Below are 25,548 nucleotides of genomic sequence, written 5' to 3' on the forward strand. Positions count from 1 at the left end.
CTAAATACAGTAGTGTAATAATTAATATAGACGAGGGCCAGTTCGTAATGGTCTTCATTCTCTACCAGTTTTTTTTTCTATAAACGAATAATGACTAGGACTGAGTCTGTCGGTTCCAACAAAAGACACATAAAAATAATCCAGTCGCATTTTTTATAATTGTGCAAGACTTTATTGAACTCTAACATTGAAATCTTCTTATGCATTAAGAACAAATAAACAAAAACAAAACGAATAACAAAAAAAGCACACAAAAAATGCCGAAAAAGAATATAAATTATTACGAGCATTTACGTTCTTAATCAAATTATTGAGTTTTCTCCAAAAGATTTAAAAAGACGGATGGATAAAGACAACATTCATTTCCAGACATTAAAACGAACAACAAATATACCGATAACATCATTTTCTAAATTTTATTTTCTGTAACAAAAAGACCATCAATGCTTTTTTCGTCCATTTTACTTTTTTGGGTTTTTGTTTACGTTAACAAATACTTGATACATTTTTGTTTCAGTTCACAAAATCAAACAATGGGTTTAAACGGACGTTTAAATATAATACGCAGGTCTGACATCCGAACCCGATTATGGACCTAGTTTGACATCGTTGTAATGAACAATAATATTTTGTGTCGGTTTAATCTATTATTTAATAAATAGCTGCAATAGGACATTGTGTTTCTAAGAGAAATATTGGACGCATTCATTTAATTCCCGGACACGAATCCAACAGTTGGCAATAGGGGTCTTCATTGAATAACCTCCTTTTGTTTACAACGAGGTGTGTTATAAGTAATTTCCGTAATTATTCGATATTTATTTTTTTGACATGTCTTACAAATAGGACCTTCAAATAATCATTTTAATACAGATATCGCTACGAAACGAGATAAACCGATTCTTAAAATAATATATTGATTGTTACTTTCAAGCCTCAATACAATGGCACGCATGGCATAAAGATTACAATAGTAAAGTTATAATAGGAACTTGATTATCAAGAGTGATTATAAGTTTGTTTCTCTGTTTTCCCCCTTTATTATGCTATTTTCTTCTGAATCCAGTGATAGTGGGAGCTAACACGTGTGTACACAGTAGGGAAACACCCAGAGCATGAACTAAGCCCCCAGGACACCAGACCTGCGACGACATTACCACAAGTCAAAGGGCCGCCACTGTCGCCGAAACATCCCGATGTTGGATAATAGTAGCCGCAAATGTGTCGTTTCTTAGCAATGCCGGTGTCACCTATGATTGCCCAGAAGCGTCGACAGTCGTCAATCGTTGGAATATACTGGTATCCAAATTGCAGAATATCAGGACGCCCATACTCGGTAAAACCCCAGCCAGAGACCGAGCACAGGTGATATGCGAAATCTCCATCTGCAGGTGTTGCTAGTTCAGCAAACTGACAACGAAAGACATATGACATGTATTGATGTTATGCATTTATGTAAAATACTCACCACATCCGCCAGCCGGATATAGCGTACATTCACACCAAACTATGTGTAACCTTAACCGATTATAGAATTGATTAATAGGATTTAGCGAGAACAAATTACTAAAATGAGGTTGAATAAAACAATTACAAACGTTAATTTCGTTCCATCTATATAAATTAGCAATGACGATGAAAAATATTTATTTCTTTTTTTGAGGAAAATTTTTTTCTGAAGTCAAAGCCCTATATCCACTGAGTAAAAATGTTTTTGAATTGTGAAAATCCATTCATAAATAAACAAGTTATGCAGTTTCAAAGGTGTCATTTATTTGGATGACCCGCAAAGAGGAAAATAAACGCGAAAATATGGGACGCTTTTTCGGCATTTTTTTTCGACCTTTGAAACTTGGCAATTTTATGGCAAATTTGACAGAGAATATGGTGAAAACATTAGAAAAGTTCTAACTTATATAATTTTAGAGCTGGATGGTATATAACAGAGAGAGAGAGAGAGAGAGAGAGAGAGAGAGAGAGAGAGAGAGAGAGAGAGAGAGAGGAGGGTGAGAGATTGCGTACATAAACGAAAGAAATATAGAAGGAAAAGAGAAATTGGACAAGGGGACAAAGGTTACTGGTGGAACGTGACTTGGAACACAATAATTAAAGCCATGCTGAAATTGTAGATTTTATTGAAATCGAAAACTTTTAACATTATAATTTCTTAAATTTTTGTAGCCTAAATTAAACAGTCAAATTATCAGCTGTTTATTGAACCCAAACGCAATGGCAGACGATAAAACACCCTTCTGCCAGTGAGACCGCGCAGACATTTTGACTAGTCATGAACTTTAAAACGAGGTCAACCAATCAGAAAGCGCTTTGCCACGACCCGCTCAGCCGCTCAGTTTGGTGCCAAATCGTTTTGAACTTGTATTGTGATTCGGGCTGTAGGGGGGCAAAATGGCTTTCTGTCTTTTACGAATGAAGAGCAAATTAAGATGGTGTTTTGTAAAATACGGGAAAAGCACTCGTCATATTCATATGAAATTTTACAACCAAAAAGAAGTAATGTTCATGTATTACCTTGTCAGCGACAAAACCTCCACGCCCGGTAGTTTTAGAAATATTTTACTCCAAAGAGTAAAAATCTATTTTTAACGGTCTACTGGTAATCGTACGAGTTTTTTCGCTTGACATAATCTAAAATGACCTTTTTTTAAACTGTGTGCCAACTTTCAGTCATATTCATCAATAAACAGCGTCGTAATTAATTTTTTTTAATAGCATATACGAAACAGCTTCGTCCCATATTTTGTCGCGAATTCAGGCACTTCGTGAGCTAAAAAGAGGCCCAAAGAAAGATTTGTGCGGGATAGTCATTGCTAATATAAATAATAATTGAAAAGGTCGGGAATGGAATCAGATTCTCTGGGTCTCGATTATATTTCTTGCTTTCGGTACGACAGAACAGGTTCTTATACTGACTGATTAAGCATTTATCAAGTGCGTATAGTAAAAGACTTCAAACTTAATTTCTCATAAAAATGGACGAACCTGCAGTCATTATTCAAAAACACTCAGTTCACTGTGAAATCTAGCCATTTGATATAACATTGGACTGCTCTGCTTCGACTTTAGCCTTGTTACAAAGTGCCTTCTGTCTTCAACAGTTAAATGGCGACCGCTGTTAGAAAATTCTAACCTCCCTAACGGTTTCATAATCTTACTCTTACTCGGCTTGTAAAATGACGTAGTCAAGAAACTCTCCACAAAACACCCATATGACAGAACTGAAACAGCTGGTTGTGGCAGTCTTAGTAGAAGTAATAGTAACAGCAACATTAGCAGATGTATTAGTAGCAGATGTAGTAGTAGTAGTAGTAGTAGTAGTAGTAGTAGAAGTAGTAGTAGTAGTAGTAGTAGAGTAGTAAGTAAGTAGTAAGTAGTAGTAAGTAGTAGTTAGTATAGTAGTAGTAGTAGTAGTAGATAGTGTGTAGTAGTAGTAGTAATACTAGTAGTAGTAGTAGTGGTTGTTAGTGTAGTAGTAGTAGTAGTAGTAGTAGTATAGTAGTAAGTTAATAGCAGTTGTAGTCATGTACATTAGTAGTAGTAGTAGTAGTTTAGTAGTATAGTAGTAAGTAGTAGTAGTAGTAGTAGTGTTGGTGGTGGTGGCAGTAGTAGTACTGGTAGTACTGGTAGTAGTGATGGTAGTAGTAGTAGTAGTATTAGTAGTAGTAGTAGTAGTTGTAGTGGTTGTAGTAGTAGTAGTAGTAGTAGTAGTAGTAGTAGAAATAAAAGTCTTAACAACATTAGCAGTTGTAGCAGTAGTAGTAGTAGTAGTAGTAGTAGTAGTAGTAGTATAGTAGTAGTAGTAGTAGTATAGTATAGCAGTAGTAGTAGCAGTAGTAGTAGCATAGTAGTAGATAGTATAGTAGTAGTAGTAGTAGTAGTTGTTGTAGTATGTAGTAGTAGTAGAAGTGGTAGTAGTAGTAGTGGTAGTAGTAGTAGTGGTAGTAGTAGTAGTAATGATAGTAGTTGTAGCATTTGTTGGTTTCTATTATTATTATTATTATTATTATTATTATTATTATTATTATTATTATTATTATTATTATTATTATTATTATATTATTATTATTATTATTATTATTATTATTATTATTATTATTATATATTATTATTATTAATATTAATATTATTAATATTAATATTATTATTATTATTATTATTATTATTATTATTATTATTATTATTATTATTATTATTATTATTATCATTTTCATTATCATTATCATCATGATAATCATTATCAATAATATCATTATCATCATTATTATCAATATCATTATTGCTTTTTTTAAAATTCATATTATTATTATAAGGTGTTGTGGAAAACAACTTACTTGTACATATGAGTTCTCTGTTATATTTGAGGCAAAATGTATCACCGAAATGTCATGGGGAATCCCGGGTTTTGAATCATCAAACCTGTATTTTGGAAATTAAAGAGTATAATTTTCTTTTAATAATCGAAATGTACATCAATTTTACACATAAAAGTGCCAATTTTTAAATACATTTTCGAACAATTACACACCGGTTTGGATGCTTCTGTAACCCGAAAAAATACCTGGTCTTGTCATGTGATATGACTCCCGCCTTCGGATCGGAGGGTCCGGGGATCGAGACCTGCTGCTCTGAGTGACGCATGGTTGAATCCTCGGAAAAGGCTCTTTACTCTCATTCTGTCACCGTACTCAGGTTTTTAATGAGTAATGGCCGTTGAGAGTCGGTAAATATTGTAATTTCGGCCTATCAGGCGTTATGTCTCGTCCTGCATGTTAATGTTAAGGGTTGTTGTCTGGGTGGGGTTCCTGACCTTCCAAAGTAGATAAGGGGGTACATACCGTGTCTTCTATCCCCTTATAACTGTATTCCAATAATATGCTTTCTGTCTTTGTCTTGGAATGAGATTACTTGGTTTTGTTTTGGCCCTGGCCGGAGTCCTAGCTGGGAGAGAAAGTCAAATTCATAGTTATTGTTTTGGGAGATGATATTTTTTCCCTGTCAATCATCTCTCTGTTATGTATTATTATATTTGTTATTTTGAATGTATAATGTAAGCATTTGAGTGAATTCCTCTTTGTTGGATTTTGTGCTCGTGTCCGGATGAGACTTATAGGTGATCTCAAACTAAGTACATTGTGGTATGCTCTTGGAATCTACATCTGATCCTTATTTGTTCCCAGTTCCCCTATGTCTTACTTTTTCTTGGGTGCTTTAATCATAATTCTAGAACTTTTTACCATCCCATTTTCTGGGTGGGGATCCTGACCTCCCATAGTGGGCAGGGAGGTACATGCTGTGTCTTCTATCCCCCCATAACCGTTTTCCAATTGTTTCCTGTCATTGTCTTAGAATGAGATAACTTAGTTTTGTCCTATCCTTGTCTGAGTTCCTTGGCTGGGAGGGAAACAGTCAAATGTATTGTTATAGTTTTGGGAGATGATATTTTTTTCCTTGTAAATCATATTTCTGTTATGCATTGTATTATGTTTAGTTTACATATTATATTATATGATTGGTAAACATTTGAGTGTATTCCTCTTAGTTGGGGCCTGTGCTTGTCTGGATGAAATTTTTAGGTGATCTCAAACTAAGTGCTTTTGCGGTGCATCTGTTCCCTATTTGAACCAATTCCCCTTTGTCTCACCTTTTCTTTTGTGCTTTAATTGTAATTCTAGCACTTTTTACTATCCCATTTTCTTCCTTTTTACTGGCGCTGATATGACCTTAATATGTTGCAAGCGCCGTAAAACCCTTAAAAACAAAAAACAAAAACAAACCATCCCATTTTCTTCCTTTTTACTGGCGCTGATAAAACATAAATGTGTTGCAAGTGCCGTAAAACCCTTAAAAACAAACAAACAAACAAAAAAGTCATTCAGAGACATTAGGCCCATGGGGCCGAAGTTTATCCCGGTTTCTATGGTTTCTATTGCTTGCTACCCTTTGGATAGGATGCTAGTTTATCCCAAAACACTTTCCGCCAGTTCTAGCAGACCTATTTACGCAATCACCGGGTGGACAGGGTTGGGGGGGGGGGGGGGGGGGGGGGGGGAGGCAAAAAAATAAATCTCGACATCGCCCGGGATTGACCTCAGTCCCTTTGCATAAGAACCGAGGGCTCTACCACCTGAGCTACAGAGACCCGATAGTTAGTGTCGGAATACACAAATTCCACACGTCGTCTGACAACAAACCAAACTCGTGTAACACACAGTCCTGACGATGGCTGAAAAGGCCTGAAACATTGATGTAGACTGACTCCAACATTGTGGTAAATATTATAATATATATATATAATATATATATATATATATATATATATATATATATATATATATATATACACACACACACGTACACACATACACACACAACACGGGTTTGGGACAGTATATCACTATTACAAGAAAAGTTGTTACTTTGGATGCTCTATGATGTTATCCACCGCGACCATCTGCGACCCCGGGTTTAGGAGACCCATGCTCCGATTATGGATGCCTACAGCAATGAAGTATGGTAGAGAGAAGTTCGCAAAAAAGTATCTCGTGCAGTGAGCTGCGGTGATGGCGTGCCTTTCATCCACTAGGACAGCCCCACAAATCTGGAAGTATCCATATGATGTATTCACCTGCAGATTAGGAGAAAAATAAAAGCAAAATTCGCCAAGATATCAAAGTATTAAAATTCATTTTTTTTTAATTGAGCTTTTATATAGCGCAATATCCACTAAGCCTGCTCAACGCTCTTTACAAGGGGTCCCTGGTCAACAGCAACATTTAATATGTAGGACGGGACATAACGCCTGTGAGGCGATATTACAATTTTTCGGACAAAGTGAACGCTGTTCACGGTCAGGTACTCATTTTACACCTGAGTACGGTGAGAGAATGTGAGTAAAGAGCCTTTTCCAAGGACTCAACTATGCGACCAGCGCGAGGCTCGAACCCAGGACCTTCCGATCAGAAAGCGGGTGTCGTATCACTAGACCACTTAGCCGCACATTACCGCATATTATATATATTCCTAGAATTAAGTTAAGTTAATTTACATTCTCCAGTAGGATTTTGATGTTTAGGGCAATACGATTTTTTTTTTTTTTTTAGAAATATGTCAGATAAATCGAGACATTCAAATAAAAAGAATCTTCATCAGTAATCAATGAAGCCTCTATCCGTCTATCTACTTGTGCGGCTATGTGGTCTTGTGGTATGACACTCGCTTTCGGATCGGAAGGTCCTGAGTTCGAGCCTCGCTCGGCCCATAGTTGAGTCCTTGGAGAAGGCTCTTTACTCACATTCTCTCACCGTACTCAGGTGTAAAATGAGTACCTGGTCGTTAGCAGCGTTGTCTCTGCCCCCCCCCCCCCCAATTGTAATATCGCCTGACAGGTGTCATGTCTCGTCCTAACATGTCATGTGTTGTTGTTGGCCAGGGACCCCTTGTAAAGCGCTTTAAGCACGTTTAGTGGATATTGCGCTATATAAAAGCTCAATTTTAAAATAAATTACGAATGGCGATATGGGTTACTCCGACGCCCGGACGAATATCGATAGGTGTTCGCACATAGACATATTTAAAACTTTGTTAATATTGCCGCACTCAGTAAACTCACCAATGTATGGATTAGAGGTGACAAAATAAAGAGAAAAACCAAACTGAAACTGTACCGTGCTCTTGTAAAACCGGTACTTCTGTATAACTGCGGCACTTGGTGTTGACAAAATCCGAAGAAGAACATCTGGATGCCTTCCATCGCACACAGCTAAGAAGGGTACTGGACATCAAATACCCAAAAAAGATCTCAAATGAATCACTCTATAAGATCAGATAAGAAAGACCAATCTCCCTTGACATTTTACAACAACGATGGCAACTTTTACGGTCACATACTAAGCAGGGACAAAAAACATACCAGCTCACCAAGCCATGTCGGGATACTTCCAAAAACACGGGAACCTTTTCAGAGGAAGACCGATCACAACACTCCCTGTGATCCTTAACAAAAACCTCACAACACTTGGACAAAGCATTAGTCTCATAACGGCAGGGGACCTTGAAAATCTGAGAACCCTAGCAGAGGACCGGCAATATTGGAGAGACCTCACACAGGAAATACTGGAAACCGCCAAGGCGACCCGATCTTTCGGTCGAGACGCGAAAGGCATCGAAGTCAAGTCAAGTAATATTGAATTAATGCCACACAATGAGAGTTACAAGACTATCGGTCTCTCTCTCTCTCTCTCTCTCTCTCTCTCTCTCTCTCTCTCTCTCTCTCTCTTCTTCTCTACTCTCTCTATCTCTTTTTCTCTATCTCCTCCTATCTCTCTCTCTATCGCTCTCCTCTCTCTCTCTCTCTCTCTCTCTCTCTCTCTCTCTCTCTCTATATATATATATATATATATATATATATATATATATATGACGCTATGTGTTCGCACATAGACATTTTTTAAAGCTTTGTTAATATTGAATTAATGTCACACAATGAGAGTTACAAGACTATCTCTCTTTCTCTCTCTCTCTCTCTCTCTCTCTCTCTCTCTCTCTCTCTCTCTCTCTCTCTCCCTCTATGCAACAAGCAAAATGCATGTATTAAGAAATCCAACAATCTTGTAGAATTCTCATTTAAAACCAGATAAAATCTACACAAATCATCATCCAAAAACATACATAGACGGCCCTCTACCACACTTGAGTAAATATATCTGGAACCTAAAAGAAAGCAATATACAACATATTACACGGAAAACTACATCCAGCGCACCGTTATACTCAACATCTACCAAATTATCCGATAAGTGCTTAGAAGACACATTTTACATTATCTTTCAACCAAAATTAGCTAGATACATTAAACTATTTTTTTTACAAATTAATTATTGGTTATTACTTATTATAATTATAATTATATATTATTATAATTGAGCTTTATATAGCGCAATTTCCACTAAATGTGCTCAAAGCCCTTTACAAGGGGTCCCTGGTCAACAGCAACATTTAAGGGGCGGTTTGGGTCTAATTATTAGGAAAATCTTTCAAAACTTTGATTTTCAGATTTTGTTGGAACATGATATTTTATTATCTTAGAAATAATATAATTGAAGTCCAAATTCTTAAAGTAGACTATAAAGGCACGAAATACACAGTCGAAAATGGTACAAGTAATAAGAAATGTGTGAAAAACGGGAAGCCATTTTGCTATTTTCTCAATTTGTCATTTTTCTAAGAGTATGGGAAACTGTGTCAAACGTTTCTCAGAATCTATTCAATGAAATTGTCTGAAAATTTCCACAGTTATCTCAGAGATAATCTATTATGTCACCGTAGAGAGAGTTTTTTGATAAGACATGTGAATTTTAAATTATAATCCTAAATCTGATTTTTTTACATCAATTTTGTCATAACATTACATTTTGATTCTCAAATTTGTAATGTTCTAATAAAAATTCCATAAGCTAAAGCCGTAAAATCTCTCTATAGTGACACACTATGGTACAGTGTTGACAAGAGGGAAGAATATGGAGGTCATTCCTTCATTTATTTTTGTGGAACGTTTGCCACTAGATTGTTATATTTTTTTATGTCAGACCCCCAAATTAGATCGCAAAATGGTTATCAACACAGATAATTAAAAATTTTCACCATAAATGTTGTTTTTTAACCTATAATGACGATACAGAATGATTAAAACCGCCCAATATAGGTAAATCATTTTTTTTTAGAAAAGACCCAAATCGCCCCTCCTGTAGGACGGGACATGACGCCTGTTAGGCGATATTACAATTTTTCGGACAAAGACAACACTGTTAACGGCCAGGTACTCATTTTACACATGAGTACGGTGAAAGAATGTGAGTAAAGAGCCTTTTCCAAGGACTCAACTATGCGCCGAGCGTGAGGCTCGAACCCAGGACCTTCCGATCCGAAAGCGAGTGTCATACCACTAGATAGACCACATAGCCGCACAAATTAATTAATCTAAGAACATTACTTTGAGGGATGGAATAAAGTTATTGTTTCACGGCTTTGGATTGATCAAATTCGTTATATTTTTTATATCAAACTCGTGATTATCTGACGCGATAAAAAAAAAAAAACAAACTCATTTAATAAATCCAAACCCTTGAAAGAATCCAATAATATTTGCACATTTCCAATTCCCTCATTGTATAGATAGCCACATGATTTCCAGACTTCCTATTAGAGTTCAATGTCTTTGTATTTCTTTTTCATCATAAGTCATCATTTTATGTTAAAAATGTAATTCTATTATTCCCTAACAACATTTTAGAAATTCTGAGTTCAATGTCTTTGTATTTCTTTTTCATCATAAGTCATCATTTTATGTTAAAAATGTAATTCTATTATTCCCTAACAACATTTTAGAAATTCTGAACTTACTATGATAGCGGCTTGATGTTGAAACATGGCTGGATAGGATGGGTGGCCTTTGATTACAAACTGATTTCCTGGCTTCTCTTCTCCACTGTTTTCTTCTTCTTCCTCCCCACTCCAGTCTTGCTGTGGTATGTCCATATTCTCTAGAAGTGTCATCGCAGGCTCTGGAACTGAACGCGTTATACCCGCGTCTGAGAGTGAAGCTTTAGTGCCTATGACACTGTCACTGAAGGTGAAAGCCGGGGTAAGCACCATGGCAATGATCGTTAACGTAATAATAGCCATGTCAATATCGGTGTCTGCCAATCGTTCTGACGAAAACAGAAGAAATTGAATAATTATTTTATGAGGTAATGTTACTACTACTACTACTACTACTACTACTACTACTACTACTACTACTACTACTACTACTACTACTACTACTACTACTACTACTACTACTACTACCACTACTACTACTACTACTACTACTACTACTACTACTACTACTACTACTACTACTACTACTACTACTACTACTACTACTAATAATAATAATAATAATATAATAATAACAATATTATTATTATTATTATTATTATTATTATTATTATTATTATTATTATTATTATATTATTATTATTATTATTATTATTATTATTATTATTATTATTATTATTATTATTATTATTATTATTATTATAATAATAATAATAATAATAATATATTAAATAATAATAATATAATTTTAATACAATAATAATAATAATAATAATAATAATAATAATAATAATAATAATATAATAATAATAATAATAATAATAATTTTAATAACAATAATAATATTAATGATATTAACAATTATGTAATAACAATAATGATATTAATAAAATACTAGAGTATAATACGTTGAACTACTAAAAGTATGGACTACCACTATGAGATGAAAATAATATAGCGAATATCTTCAATCAATCGTTTGAAAATCGCCTTCACCTGAACGACATCATAAGGGAACTAATAATAATATGCCCGGATAACCAAAAGGGACTCCAAAATGTTTGATATTAACACACAAAATAGAATCAGAGCATTTACAAAACCCAAGTGGACTAAAAAAGGCGTGGGGGCGGTGGTTTGGTGCCACAAATTATAGCTTCCTGCCAAGTCCTTATCAGAACAAAACATAAAAATTAGTCATCATAGAAATAGATATGCCAGCCGTTTTCGTTAAAATAAACTGTCAATCTGTGTTAAAATTATAGAAGGAATTGTTTCAGAAATCGGAAGTTAGATTTATCTGGTTTTGACATGGGAAACCTAGATAACGGCCAAAATAATTGGTGCCTCAAAAGAAAATCAATTTTAAAGCAATATTGGTGCATCATAATAAAGATTCAGTTTGAGCTCTGTTTTATTTGTCATATTATAGGGAATGAGATTAGCGGAAGAGTAGCGTACCTCGATTGGACGTCACCGACGGAAAAGTTATTAGAGAGAGAATGTCATGTTGGTTGTGCGAATGCGTCTCTCGTCCTGGCTTCCGGTGAAAGCGGCTTGAGACACTTCACCGAAAGCGAGGACGAGAGAGACGCATGCGCAAAACCAAATTGACGTTCTCTGTGTAAAAGGCTCCATACACGCACGGTTTTGATAGGCGTTCGAACCACGATCAGGCAAACCGGGGTGAAAACGCAATGTGTGTGGATATTTTTCGAGGCGATCGGCAATCGGGGGCGTGGCAGTATAAAAAATTGGACAATTTTTTTCGGATTTCTGCTGTTTTGACGTCAGATTCGTGATCAGCGTCGAATTTACAATAAGTTTGATACCAAGAACTATGTTTTTACTCCAAAAATTGATGAAATTAGAAATAAATTTTAATTAACATTGAGGCTATGTGGCCGACAGAAAAGTGCCCCTCCCTGTTTTGTGATGGATCAAGTGGTATGACTCTTGCTTTCGGATCGGAAGGTTCAGGTTTCGAGACCCGCTCTGAGTGGCGCAGAGTTGAGTCCTTGGAAAAGGCTCTTTACTCACATTCTCTCACCGTACTCAGGTGTAAAATGAGAACATGGCCGTTCATTGTCTTTGTTGGGAAAAAATGTCACATCGCCTGACAGGCGTCATGTCTCGTCTTTCAAGTCTAATATTGATGTTGCCTTGGGACCCCTTGTAAAGCGCTTTGAGCACGTGGATATTGCGCCAAACAAATGCTGTGTTATATTTTTAAATAATATTTTATAATGTTGCGCCAGGAAGAGGTAGATGGCAAAAGTTTCGTTCTTGTTCATCGTAAAACTTATAAAGGATTTCATACAAAATAAAAAATAGTTTTCATAATTTTCAATGTAATGATATAATAATATGCCAGTTCTTTTTTTTTTTCCTCCTCACCCGTTGACGCGACATGACGGTCGACCTTGACACAGACATTTGGGATTGGCAGATGCCAAAAAGCCTTGACTACGCGATGACAGGGGTGGGCATTGTAACCTTGAATTATAATCTACAAACAACGCCCCCCCCCCAAAAAAAAAAAAAAAAAAAAAAGAGCTGTGTGCGTGTGTGTGTGTGGTGGTGTGGTGGTGGTGGTGGTGGTGGTGGTGGTGGTGGTGTGGTGGGGGGGGGGGGGGTGCGAATGCGAGTAGTCCCGAGGAGTACCCGTTTAACCTGCCACTGGAACACTGTCGATTTGTTTTATAAATAATAATAATAATAATAATAATAATAATAATAATAATAATAATAATAATAATAATAATAATAATAATAATAATAATAATAATAATAATAATAATAATAATAAAGACGATAGATAAAAAATCTTTATTGTCCACAAAATGGAAACATTTCCGTGGTCTACGTTGCTTTTAAACTTAAATCGGATTGCAAATGTATTGATGTTATGCGTATTGGAAAAATACTCACGACATCTCCATCGGGGTATAACATATTAACACACAAAACTGCAAACGCGAACGTTCATTGTCTGATTGATATAACTTCGTGATAAGTTAATTATAAAATGCTGTCTAAAAGCAATAACAACGGGTTGACTAACGTCAAATTCATTCCTTCTATTGATGCTCTGTGTTAAATTAAAATACTCACAAAGTCCGCCAGCCAGAAATATCACTCCAGCCCAAAGATCTACATGGAACTTGAACGTTATAGTCTGATATATTTTAATGAGAACTAATCATAAAAATGGGTGTCTAAAAACAACAACAATGAGATGAGTGACGTCAATTTGGTTCCTTTTATAAATATCCAAGAACTTTACTCACTCCATCCGCTCTCTCCTCCTTCAATACATATGAATCTATTCTCTCATCACTTTTTTGTGCGGCTATGCATGTGATCTTGTGAAATGACACTCGCCTTTGGATCGGACGGTACTGGATTCGAGTCCCGCTCTGAGTGGCGCATAATTGAATCCTTGGAAAAGGCTCTTTACTCGCATTCTCTCACCTTGTTCACTGTTAAAATGAGTACCTCGATGTTTACAGCGTCGTCTCTGTCGGGAAACAATTGCAATATCGCTTAACAGTCATGTCTCGTCTAACATGTTTTTATGTTGGCCAAAGACCCTTATAAAGTGATTTGAGCACCTTTATTGAATATAGCGGTATATATAGCGCAAGTAAATTTTTCTCTCTTTTCTCTTCTCTCTCTCTCTCTCTCTCTCTCTCTCTCTCTCTCTCTCTCTCTCCTCTCTCCGACATGTTAGATTATTATAGCTATTGCTACATATGATGCGAATATCTTGGACGGTTATTGATGCTATGAGTTTAGGTAAAATGCTCACAACATCCACCAGTCGGAAATAACGTACAGTCACACAAAACTACGAGTAACCTTGAACGTTAAAAGTCTGATTGATATAATTTAGTGAGAACTAATTACCAAAATGACTGCCTTAATACAATGACAAAGAGTGGAATGATGTCAATTTCGTTCCTTCAACAGTCTAATTGATATAATTTAGTGAGAAGTAATCACTATTGTGCGCAAGACGAAAGATAGAATAACAGACAGTAACTGGGATCGGTTCTGTCGGCCACATAGCCTCACTATTAATTAAAATTTATTTCTAATTTCACCAATTTTTGGAGTAAACACACAGTTCTTAGTATCAAACCTATTGTAAATTTGACGCTGATCACGAATCCGACGTGAAAACAGCGAAAATCCGAAAAAAATTGTCCACTTTTTTATACTGCCACGTCCCCGATCGCCGATCGCCTCAAAAAAATATCTCCCCGTATGTGGGCAAAAATCATCTGAGGTAAACGCAGGGATCGGGTCACAGCGATAGGTCATCCGTCCCGCTATCAGCGGATGTCGGCGTCTATGGGGGGCTTAAGGTGACGTCCAATCAAGGGACTCTCTTCCGCTAATCTCATTCCCTATACCTAGAAAATGCTTTAATAGAAGTGCGTTAATCCGTATCATCAGCCCAATTGTAATTTTTTTAAAACAACGAAATTTGATAATAATATTAATAATAATAGATCTTTATTGTCCATAAATATGGCACTTGTTATAACGTTATATGATTACTATACGATTGAACACATATTTCATCCTACGTATTCTCTCTCTCTCTCTCTCTCTCTCTCTCTCTCTCTCTCTCTCTCTCTCTCTCTCTCTCTCTTTCACGCGTGCGATATACACAACATAAACATATTCATTTCGTTTTCAATTTGTTACAATTGTGGCAATTCGACACCAAATTAAATATTATCATCATTATCAATACTCTTCAACAGTCCTAACGTCACTTCCAAAATCGCAAATCGTCAATGTCAATTCACATTGTCAAAAACATATAACCAAAAACTTAAATCGAAGGAAATCTACTGTCATTTACATCCACTACAAAGGACGGTGCATGCGGAAGGACGATACAGACGATTAGAGAGGCAATACGCTTCAACAGTCGTAACTTCACTTCCCCTCGTAATGACGCATGGTAATTTAGTAACACTGGCTCTAAACTATCGGAACAATGGAGGACGCCGTATGAAATATTTCTCCGGCGAGCATAAAAGCGTTTCCAGAGGAAAAAAAACCCCATAAATTTGATCGTGTTTTGACTTTTACACATTCTGATCACAAGGTATATGAAAAGTTCTAGCCAGAATGAAGAATAAAAAGTAATGATTTTCTTTGTTTAGAACCAAGATGGCCGCCGTTGCGGGCGGCGTGACATTAGACTACTGAATCCAATTGGTCAATTAATCTAACATTCCCCATGGAAATTGGCTACTATGCTGACGACCTTGACTTTATTAACCTCAAACAAGTCAGTGTAAAAGTCATTCAAGAAAGTTTACAGAAAAACTAACTGTACGTCAGCGCTGACAATTTTAGATGTGACACTACCTTCAGCAATGAACCACGAGAGGAGAGACGGGGAAAAGAAGGATCACTAATTCACAGGTCACAGAGAAGACGTAGAAAGAAGAGAAGTTTAGCCCCGGTCGCACTAAATTAAATTATTAATCATATGTGACCCCTCGTCTCAAAACAGTATTAAGTCGGGATGATTAAGATGCTGAAAATGGAATTTGGAGCCTGAAATATCATGTTTAAGTTGAGTTTATATGCTTTATAGAGGAGAAGGAATATCATATTTTACTGTGCTCATATTTTTCATATTTTTGACCAGTTTAACTATAGTTTGAGTTTTTAGTGTCTGGCCCATCCCGACATAATACCGTTTTGAGACGAGGGGTCACATATTATGGATGTAATACGATGAAATGAGACAAATGATCACTACAATCCAATTATATTCATCGCTTTTAAAATCGGTGCTTATGTACAAGATCTTAACAAGTGTGTATGAAAGGTACCAGAGACAGCAAAACAGAAAAAGTCAAGAAAAAAAAAACATCCCCCAAAACATCAGTATACCTGGACTGGGGATCAAACCTCAGACCTTCTGATTACCTGTAATCAGGAGGTCTGAGGTTCGATCCACAGTCGAGGTAGAATGATTTTTTGGGGGATCTTTAAAAAAAATAATTTTGTTATTTTTCTTTCTTCCTTTGTCTGGCACCTTTCATGCACACTTGTTCAGATCTTTATCTTACACCAATGCCTGCTCCATAATTTCTTAGGCTGCATCTATTCTCACCCCCCCCCCCCCCCCCCGGCCGATTGGATTACCGAAAAAAACGTCGCCGGCTTTTTGCAAACTGGATTTGATTTTTTTTTTTAATTGTGCAACTTGTGACAAGAAACTTAACAAATTACTGCATTACAACCTTTGGATTAAACATACAACAATTGTGGACTACTATTATGAAGACTAGCATCCGGGGGGTGTACTATTATGAAGACTAGCATCCGGGGGGTGAGAATAGTCACTTCGAATTTATTATGTACACCAGCGGAACACGGGCACTACACGGAACCGAAGAACCAATAAAATAGACAGATTTCACAAAGATCAGCTTAAAAGAGTCGTGAATTTTCGATACCCCCCAAAAAATAAGCAACATAGCACTGTACAAAAAGTGCAATGAAAGATCGTATTTATTCAATCCTAGAGGCAAGATCACGACCTTTTGGACATCGTTTCGGAAAAGATTTAAAAAACTATACCAGCTAATAAAGTAATGAATCTTTTTTTTTTTAAACCCCAACATGGATAAAGGCAAATCGTCAATGTCAATTCACTTTGTCAAAAATATATAACCAAAAACTTAAATCGAAGGAAATCTACTGTCATTCACATCCACTACAAAGGACGGTGAATTGCGGAAGGACGATACAGACGATTAGAGAGGCAATACGCTCCAACAGTCGTAACGTCACTTCCCCTCGTAATGACGCATGGTGACTTAGTAACTGGCTCTAAACTATCGGAACAATGGCGGACGCCCTTATGAAATATTTCTTCGACGAACATAAAGGCGTATCCAGAGGGAAAAAAAAAACATTATAAATCTGATCATGTTTTGACTTTTACACATTCTGATCACAAGACATATGAAAAGTTCTAGCCCGCATGAAGAATATAAAGTACAGATTTTCTTTGTTTAGAACCACGATGGCCGCCGTTGCTGGGCGACGTGACATCAGACTATTGAATCCAATTGAGGCATCCCGAACTGAATCAGAACGATCTTAACCCCCCCCCCCCCCCACACACACACACACACACAAAATTAACTCATAATAGTAATGATGATAACGATGATATATAAAAGAAAATTATAATATCATTGTATCGATGTTTTCGATATATTATATCATCATCATTACCACAATCAGTTTTACCATTATTAGTATTATGTAAAATTAATAGCATTAAATATATATTTGCGGCGCTGCACTGCAGCTGACGCCTGGGTTATTCCAGTCTTCCCTTGGAATAGACCCTAGAGGCAATTTTCCGCTATGGGATGAATAAAGAGAATTACTATTATTATTATTATTATTATTATTATTATTATTATTATTATTATTATTATATATTTCTTTTATTATTATTATTGTTATTATTATTATTATTATTATATTATTATTATTATTATTATTATATTATTATTATTATTATTATTATTATTATTATTATTATTATTATTATTATTATTATTATTATTATTATTATTAAACATCATGTTTTTAGACTGAATACCTTTTTAGCAATCGAGAAAAAGGAAAAATAAATAAGAAATTAAAAAGTTATTATTGATAAGAAGGGATAAGAAAATAAGGATGAGAATGGATAAAAAAGTTATATCACTTACCCGCGGTGTTGAAACAAGCCCGTAGTTCAATCCACAGCTCAACTGTAGCCGGTGAATCTGATTTCCACCTTCGGAAAGCTTAATCTATGCCGATGGACATAAAAATTACAGTCAACGCAATTTTTATTGTCAACTTGACACGTCAGGTTCAATACAATATTGATATGAAATCATGTAAAAAAGTATGAACGATCGCCAACTCCTGAACGCCCTACAGTATCAAATAGACGACCCCCCCCCCCCCTTTCCCCCTCTCCATCCACCCCCCTCTCCCCCACCCCTCCTCTCCCCTCTCCCCTCCCACCCCGTGTATTTTTTCAGAAATTTTGCTCACCTCCCACCACCCCGCCTCTTCTCCCCAAGCTTATTCGCAACCCCCCCCCCCCCTCCTCCTCCCCGCCCCCTTCCTAACCCCTTCCTTTCTATTAATCTTAAGTTCACGAAATTTGCCGGTGACGAAGATTATCGCAATGCCGTTGCTTTTATATTCCTAGCAGTATCTATATTATTTGATTGAAAGACAGCCATTTATTAATTATACATCACATCTGATCTCGCCTCGCCTAAACTAGAAAATACCCCAAATGCGCCCCCCCCCCCTCCCCCTTTTTCTACGGAATGGTTAAATTGCGTCCACGATCCTTTTTTTGGTCAAATTGCGCCCCCCCCCCCCCCTCACCTTTCTCTTTTCAATTAATGTATTTATGTTTTAATTGTTGTTTTTTTTTTTGTTGTTAGCTGAAGAAGGGATTTGAACCCAACACGTTCCATTGTTGGTATTTTGTTATTGTTTGAAGCCGTCATATTATTCATTTTTGTATATAACTCCTCCTCGGCAAAATTTTATAAGATTTTCCATTAATTTTGATTCTTGGTTAATTTGGAGGCGTTGTAGCTCTCTATTCAGGACAGTGTGAATTGACGTGGGTGGTCTGCCTTTAACTTACGTGTGTCCAGATGGGGTGAAAAAAGTAATCATGGCTTTCTTAGCTGGGTATATTTTTTCTGAGTATATTATGTCCAGAAAGCCACCATCTTGCCTCCATGATTTGAATCTTCTTCTTCTTCTTCAAGTACCAAGCCTGTGCAACACATCGGTGATCATGGAACGCCATTCATCTCATATTACTCTTCTCTCTCTTTGTGACCCAGCTGTTCAAACTATTCAAATATGCTTTTCTTGGTTCATCTTTACTCTTTTTACCTTCTATCTTTCCTGTGAGAGTAAGATGTTCAATAGATTTATGCCGATTTAGGTGCTCTAAAATTGCATTTGTCTTTTTCTTATTGTACGGCCAGGGACTCATTTTACACCTGAGTACGGTGAGAGAATGTGAGTAAAGAGCCTTTTCCAAGGACTCAACTATGCGCCGAGCCGAGGAAGGCTCGAACCCAGGACCTTCCGATACTAAAGCGAGTGTCATACCATAGCCGAAATTAGATTTACAATTGATTAAGAATCGAGTCAATGTGTCCCTATTGAAGTTATGATGACCCAAATTCTTTTGAGCTTAGTATAATGTGCGGCTATGTGGTCTTGTGGTATGACACTCGCTTTCGGAACGGAAGGTCCTGGGTTCGAGCCTTGCTCGGCTCGGCGCATAGTTGAGTCCTTGGAAAAGGCTCTTTATTCATATTCTCTCATCGTACTCAGGAGTAAAATGAGTACTTGGGCGTTAACAGCGTTGTCTCTGTCCGAAATATATGTATATTCGCCTAACAGGCGTCAGGTCACGTCCTACATGTTACGTGTTGCTGTTGGCTAGGGACCCCTTGTAAAGCGCTTTGAGCACGTTTAGTGGATGTTGCGCTATATTAAAGTTCAAGCTCAATGGAATTACTCTCAAACAAACGCAAAATATTGTCCATTACAGCAATGATAAAACACGCCCACAATTCTCTTCGGTCAACAGACCTGCAAATAATATGTGCTCGCGAAATCAAGCCCATTAAATCCATTGTATTTATTTTCCAACAACAGTCTACACGTTTTTATATTTCACTTTCTAAACCTCATTATACACAGTTCCTCTCCGACTCCCTCCTTTCACTTAATTAATTGCGCACCTTTTAGAAATATATATTGTTCTATTTTAATTCGTGCTTCCTTACAAAAAAGCATACTATTTCCTGCCCATCGATGTTTTTTTTTTTATTCAACTTAACAACGCCACTACCACATTATCTCATTCGTCTGTTTTATTGATAAAGGGGAAACCCGAAATGTCCATTTTATCTGTTTTCATATTAAATTTAAGCTAACATTCAATTTCACATTGTTATTTATCAAATCAAGCCCAAAGAAATCTACAATTATTAATAGATATTCGCAATGCTTAATAAATTTTCCAACAATATTGGTGAAAAAATAATCACAACTCATTGTGTGAACCCATGGGTTGACGAGGTGCATGAAAATTCACCCTGGTGACATCCTGACGTCCATTAGTTTATACTATGGTGTATGCAAGCAGTGATTTAAATCAGCGGTAATATTGCAAAAAAATGGTGATAGTTTTATTACACGATCAATATATTGATCAAAATTATTGGTTTTTCACTCCCCCATAAAATCAATGCTTTCAAGAATTATGGCTAACTGATTGAGATGCTCTGACATATACGGCGCATTCTTCTCGACTGCACAATAGTGTATAATCAATTTATGATGAATTGAGTGAGAATTCGCAGTTTATATAATAAATAGGTGAAAGTGCCTTGATACCCTTATCTTCTTACGTAGCGTTAACCCCCTCCTTACCACCCATACTAAAATCGTCACATTCCTTACGATGCAGCCAACATTTTTCTCATTCTGATTTCTTTTGTACATCACAATATTTGAACAAAAATGGTTGCTATTTTTAAATTATATTAACACTGTACTGAAGATCTCCATTAGCAGAAAAAAAAGTATAGCAAGAACTAACAGCTTTTGTGTTTGAGTGACATAAATCTATTTTTCTATAGGTTGGGTGTGAAGTTTTTGGGAAAATCCTGAAAATAGCCGGTAAGGAGAGAATTAATATTCAGTGTAATTGAATACTCAAAAATTTATCTCTCCGTTGATATATAATTTTATTATATAAGAATTTATTTTTATGATAAACAGTGACATATTTTATGTCTACGATAAGAGTGAATTACAAAATTTGGAATTCTGTGAAACACACACACACACACACACATACATATATATATATTATATATATATATATATATATATATATATATATATATATATATATATATATATGGTTAAGATAATAATAAACGAAATTTACCAATAATTATCATTTTAGACGATTAAAACAGTACAACTTCTGTTTATTAATTATGTTGATTTCTTTCAAAATGTGTAGCTAAGATACCGTTTCAATGTTGTACTAAGTCTGAGTGATAGATTTGAAGATAATATTGATTTTGAAGCCAAACAAATTCCTAACTTGGGATTATGTGTTTTATGTGCCTGTGCAAGTTCATGACCTTTGGTCCACAATGAGATGGTATCCATTGAAGGACGTGAATAGTAGATCTGTGGATGTAACACTATCTTCGATTTCTCTATCTTTGAGCTCAGAGGTCTGTAGCTTGAATAACAGAAAGGGCGTTAGTCGGGATTACTATCTTCTGTGTTGTGCTTGGATTATTTGCAATACAAGTTGTAGCTTATCTTAATGTCTCTACTTCAGCTCTATAGTTGGTAGAGTGCAAACCTATTGCTGTACAGAATTTGGCAATTTGTCGCATTTGGATGGTTCATTTATATCCATGCTCCTCCATTACCCATATCATTTTTAGCTGAGCCGTCTATGCACACTCTAGTCCAGACATTACCCAGAATTTATGTGTTCAAGTATTGCAGTGTGTAATGTCTTCTCTCATCTTAGGACTGAATGTCTTTCCTCTCGATTTGTGGGATAGTGGAGCATATTTCTGGCAGATTATGTCTTTTTCAGATTGGAGTTCTGGTGAAATTAATGATTTCTTTCGGTTTTAGCTTGTCAATTCTGTGTTCTTTCTCAAGCCCTTATGCTTGATGGGCGAAGCTCCCCCTCTTTAGCCTTCCTTTAGATGGCTGTGTCATTCTTGTGTTCATTGGATGGTCAGAAAGTCTTCCACAGTTGACTGCCTGTATCAATGACGTGTTTTCATGTCGATCCTCAATGAAGTTGAGGTGGGACGTTGATTCAAGTTTTTGGAGTGAGGCTTGATTTTGAATCCTATCTACATATTAAAGTTTGATCCGTATGCAAATACTCCATATTCAAGAACAGGCCTGATTCTTCCAGTGTACATCTTTCGAAGTGTTGAAGCATCTTACCCCCATGTGCAGCATGCTAGTTTGATCATAAGGTTGAGCCGTGATTTGGCTTGGGCCTCAACTTTACTTGTTTGTGATTACCAGGTCAATCTTCTGTCAAAGGTGACTGCAAGGTATACGGGGATATTTCTTGAGGAAGTGAATGGCCTTTGATGTTTAATGTTATTCTTTGGTCCTAAAGAGAAAGGCTAAAGATGGCGTGTTTGGTTTTAGTTTCGTTTATCTTGTCCAGTTTTGTAAATTTGATTAGTATTTTAAGAAGGAATTTTCTGGCCACATTTTATAATGTGAATATTCAGAGCACAGCAGAATGGGCTACGCCATTTATACATATAAAAAAGCCCAACAACTTTAGTCTGAAAGCAAAACAGTATATGGTACACATAGAACAGAGAAAAATATCATCTTTCGAGAATGTTTTATTTATTAAAAATTATGATTTATATGTAAGGAGAGAAAAACGCGCCATATTAATTTTCCTGCAATGATAACGACAAAAGAGAAATGGGTGTGAAGGTCATCCATCGTGTCTCAACGATTATCAAAACTAGGCAACAATGGTCATAATCAGTAATTAGATGATGGCAAACGGTGAAATTACTGAATGTATATACTTCTTCTATTTCTACTGCTCCTACTACTTCTTCTTCTTCTGCTACTACTACTACTACTACTACTACTACTACTACTACTACTACTACTACTACTACTACTACTACTACTACTACTACTACTACTACTACTACTACTACTACTACTATACTACTACTACTACTACTGCTACATCTACTATTACTACCACCCACTACTACACTCTACTACTACTACTACTACTATACTATACTACTACTACTACTACTACTACTACTACTACTACTACAACATACTACTACTACTACTACTACTACTACTACTACTACACTACTTACTACATACTACTAACTACTACTACTACTACTACTACATCTACTATACTACTACTACTACTACTACTACTACTACTACACTATACTACTACTACTACTACTACTACTACTACTACTACTACTATCTACTACTACTACTACTACTTACTACTACTACTACTATACTACTACTACTACTACTACTACTATACTATAACTAATAATAATAATAATAATAATAATAATAATAATAATAATAATAATAATAATAATAATAATAATAATAATAATAATAATAATAATAATAATAATAATAATAATAACAACAATAATAATAATAATAATAACAATACCACTAGAACAACTACTTCCATTACTATTACTACTACTAATACTACTTCTACTACTACAACTAAAACTATCTATTCTTGAATGTTCCATTATCTTTTTATCAGACGGCACAGCCAAAACTCTCGACATGATTACAACTCTTCCGATCATCGCCTTAGCTCTTGTCCCGGCTCTCGCCTTCAATGGGGATCATCTTATCGGCACTACCGCTACTATCTCAGAACTTGGTTTGAGGCCTTCAGTTTCGGCGCTGAGTATGATACCCGTGGAGAAGATGGACATTCCACAGCAAGACTGGACTGATCGTTTGAATGAAGAAGAAGAAGAAGAAGAAGCCGGAGATGGGAATAGTGGAAAGCAGTTTGTAGTCAAAGGTCATTCATCATATCCAGGGATGTTTCAACATCAAGCTGCTATCCTTGTAAGTTGAAAATATGGTTCGTTACCAACTATCCTTGTAAGTTGAAAATATGGTTCGTTACCAATCGTCTTAACTCTCTCCTTACCAGAGATTTTCAGGATTTACCCCATAACTTTACACCCAACTAACACACAAATATATATTTTCATCACTAAAACACAATAGCAGTAAGTTCTTGGGATACATAATTTCTTTAGCGAAAACATGCTCTACAACACACTGGTCATTTTCTTTAAATTTAATGATGTACAAGATAAATTCGAGTAGGAAAAATGTTGGTTGTATCGTAACGAATGTGACGATTTTCCTATAGTTGGTATGGAGATGGTTAAACATTAACTGTCATACTCTTGAAAGACACGTATTTAAAAAGTTGGCCAAAAATCAAAGATTATTTGAATTGAAGGACCCTCATCTTGGCAGATTCATATATTCAAGAACGGGAATCCTCGTTTAAATTGATCGATATTTGAAGGATGTGTTTTCTGGCATTAAAAAAGAAAATACGGTTTTTTAAATAGGGTTTTAAAACTAACTGGTTAAAAGGGGGATCACTAACTGGTTAAAGGGAGAAAACTAACTGGTTAAAAGGGAGAAAACTAACTGGTTAAAAGGGAGAAAACTAACTGGTTAAAAGGGAGAAAACTAACTGGTTAAAAGGGAGAAAACTAAATGGTTAAAAGGGAGAAAACTAACTAGTTAAAGGGTCTGTGTCATGATGAACCCGATGCCTGAAATTGATTTCAAAGCATATTATAACATTAGAATTAAAACAAACACAGGAGGGTTAGCTTCTTACAATGGACAGATTCGACTTTCTGATTCTTAAAATTTTCGACTCAAAAGTTAATTTTCCTTGTGCTATTCATTGCAAAATAATAACAGATTTAGGTAAGGGTCTTTGTTCTGAAATAATAAACAACCAACATTTATTATTAAGCTTATATCTAAGGTTTCATCATGATGGATGCGCACCACAATGGTGTGTTTCAAAGTTCAACATCTGGCATCATGAAAGAAAAGCCAACGCACACACAAGTATTGTGTGATCCATTTTTTTTATACTTTTGCTGTTATAAGGCCATCAGTCTTTGCTAAACGTTTTATAACGCCATCAGTCTTTGCTAAACGTATTATAACGCCATCAGTCTTTGCTAAACGTTTTATAAGTACATCAGTCTTTGCTAAACGTTTTATAACGCCATCAGTCTTTGCTAAACGTTTTATAACGCCCTCGGTCTTTGCTAAACGTTTTATAACGCCATCAGTCTTTGCTAAACCTTTTATAACGCCATCATCTTTGCTAAACGTTTTATAACGCCATCAATCTTTGCTAAACGTTTTATAACGCCATCAGTCTTTGCTAAACGTTTTATAACGCCA

General features: G+C 35.9%; 2 protein-coding genes across 2 annotated transcripts in view; one reads left to right on the forward strand and one right to left on the reverse strand.

Annotated features, from left to right (window-relative positions):
• Window positions 1-149: 149 nt before the first annotated feature.
• Window positions 150-18,271, reverse strand: LOC144959350 (chymotrypsin-like serine proteinase). Its single transcript, XM_078891925.1, has 5 exons — window positions 18,165-18,271; window positions 10,417-10,724; window positions 6,435-6,643; window positions 4,350-4,434; window positions 150-1,410 (listed from the first exon to the last, which is right to left on the reverse strand). The coding sequence occupies exons 2-5, from the start codon at window positions 10,696-10,698 to the stop codon at window positions 1,042-1,044; spliced, it is 945 nt and encodes a 314-aa protein (XP_078748051.1). The 5' UTR covers window positions 10,699-10,724; window positions 18,165-18,271; the 3' UTR covers window positions 150-1,041.
• Window positions 18,272-20,916: 2,645 nt separating this feature from the next.
• Window positions 20,917-25,548, forward strand: part of LOC144958574 (chymotrypsin-like serine proteinase) — an 11,619-nt gene continuing 6,987 nt past the window's right edge. Inside the window, exons 1-2 of the mRNA XM_078890645.1 lie at window positions 20,917-21,174; window positions 23,849-24,165. Coding sequence (XP_078746771.1) covers window positions 23,872-24,165 — 294 coding nt within the window. The 5' untranslated portion in view covers window positions 20,917-21,174; window positions 23,849-23,871. The remainder of the gene's footprint in view (window positions 21,175-23,848; window positions 24,166-25,548) is intronic.

This window comes from Berghia stephanieae, chromosome 13 (assembly GCF_034508935.2).
Source record: "Berghia stephanieae isolate SIO BIC M18660-M18661 chromosome 13, UCSD_Bste_1.3, whole genome shotgun sequence".
In the NCBI taxonomy this organism is placed as follows: domain Eukaryota; kingdom Metazoa; phylum Mollusca; class Gastropoda; order Nudibranchia; family Aeolidiidae; genus Berghia; species Berghia stephanieae.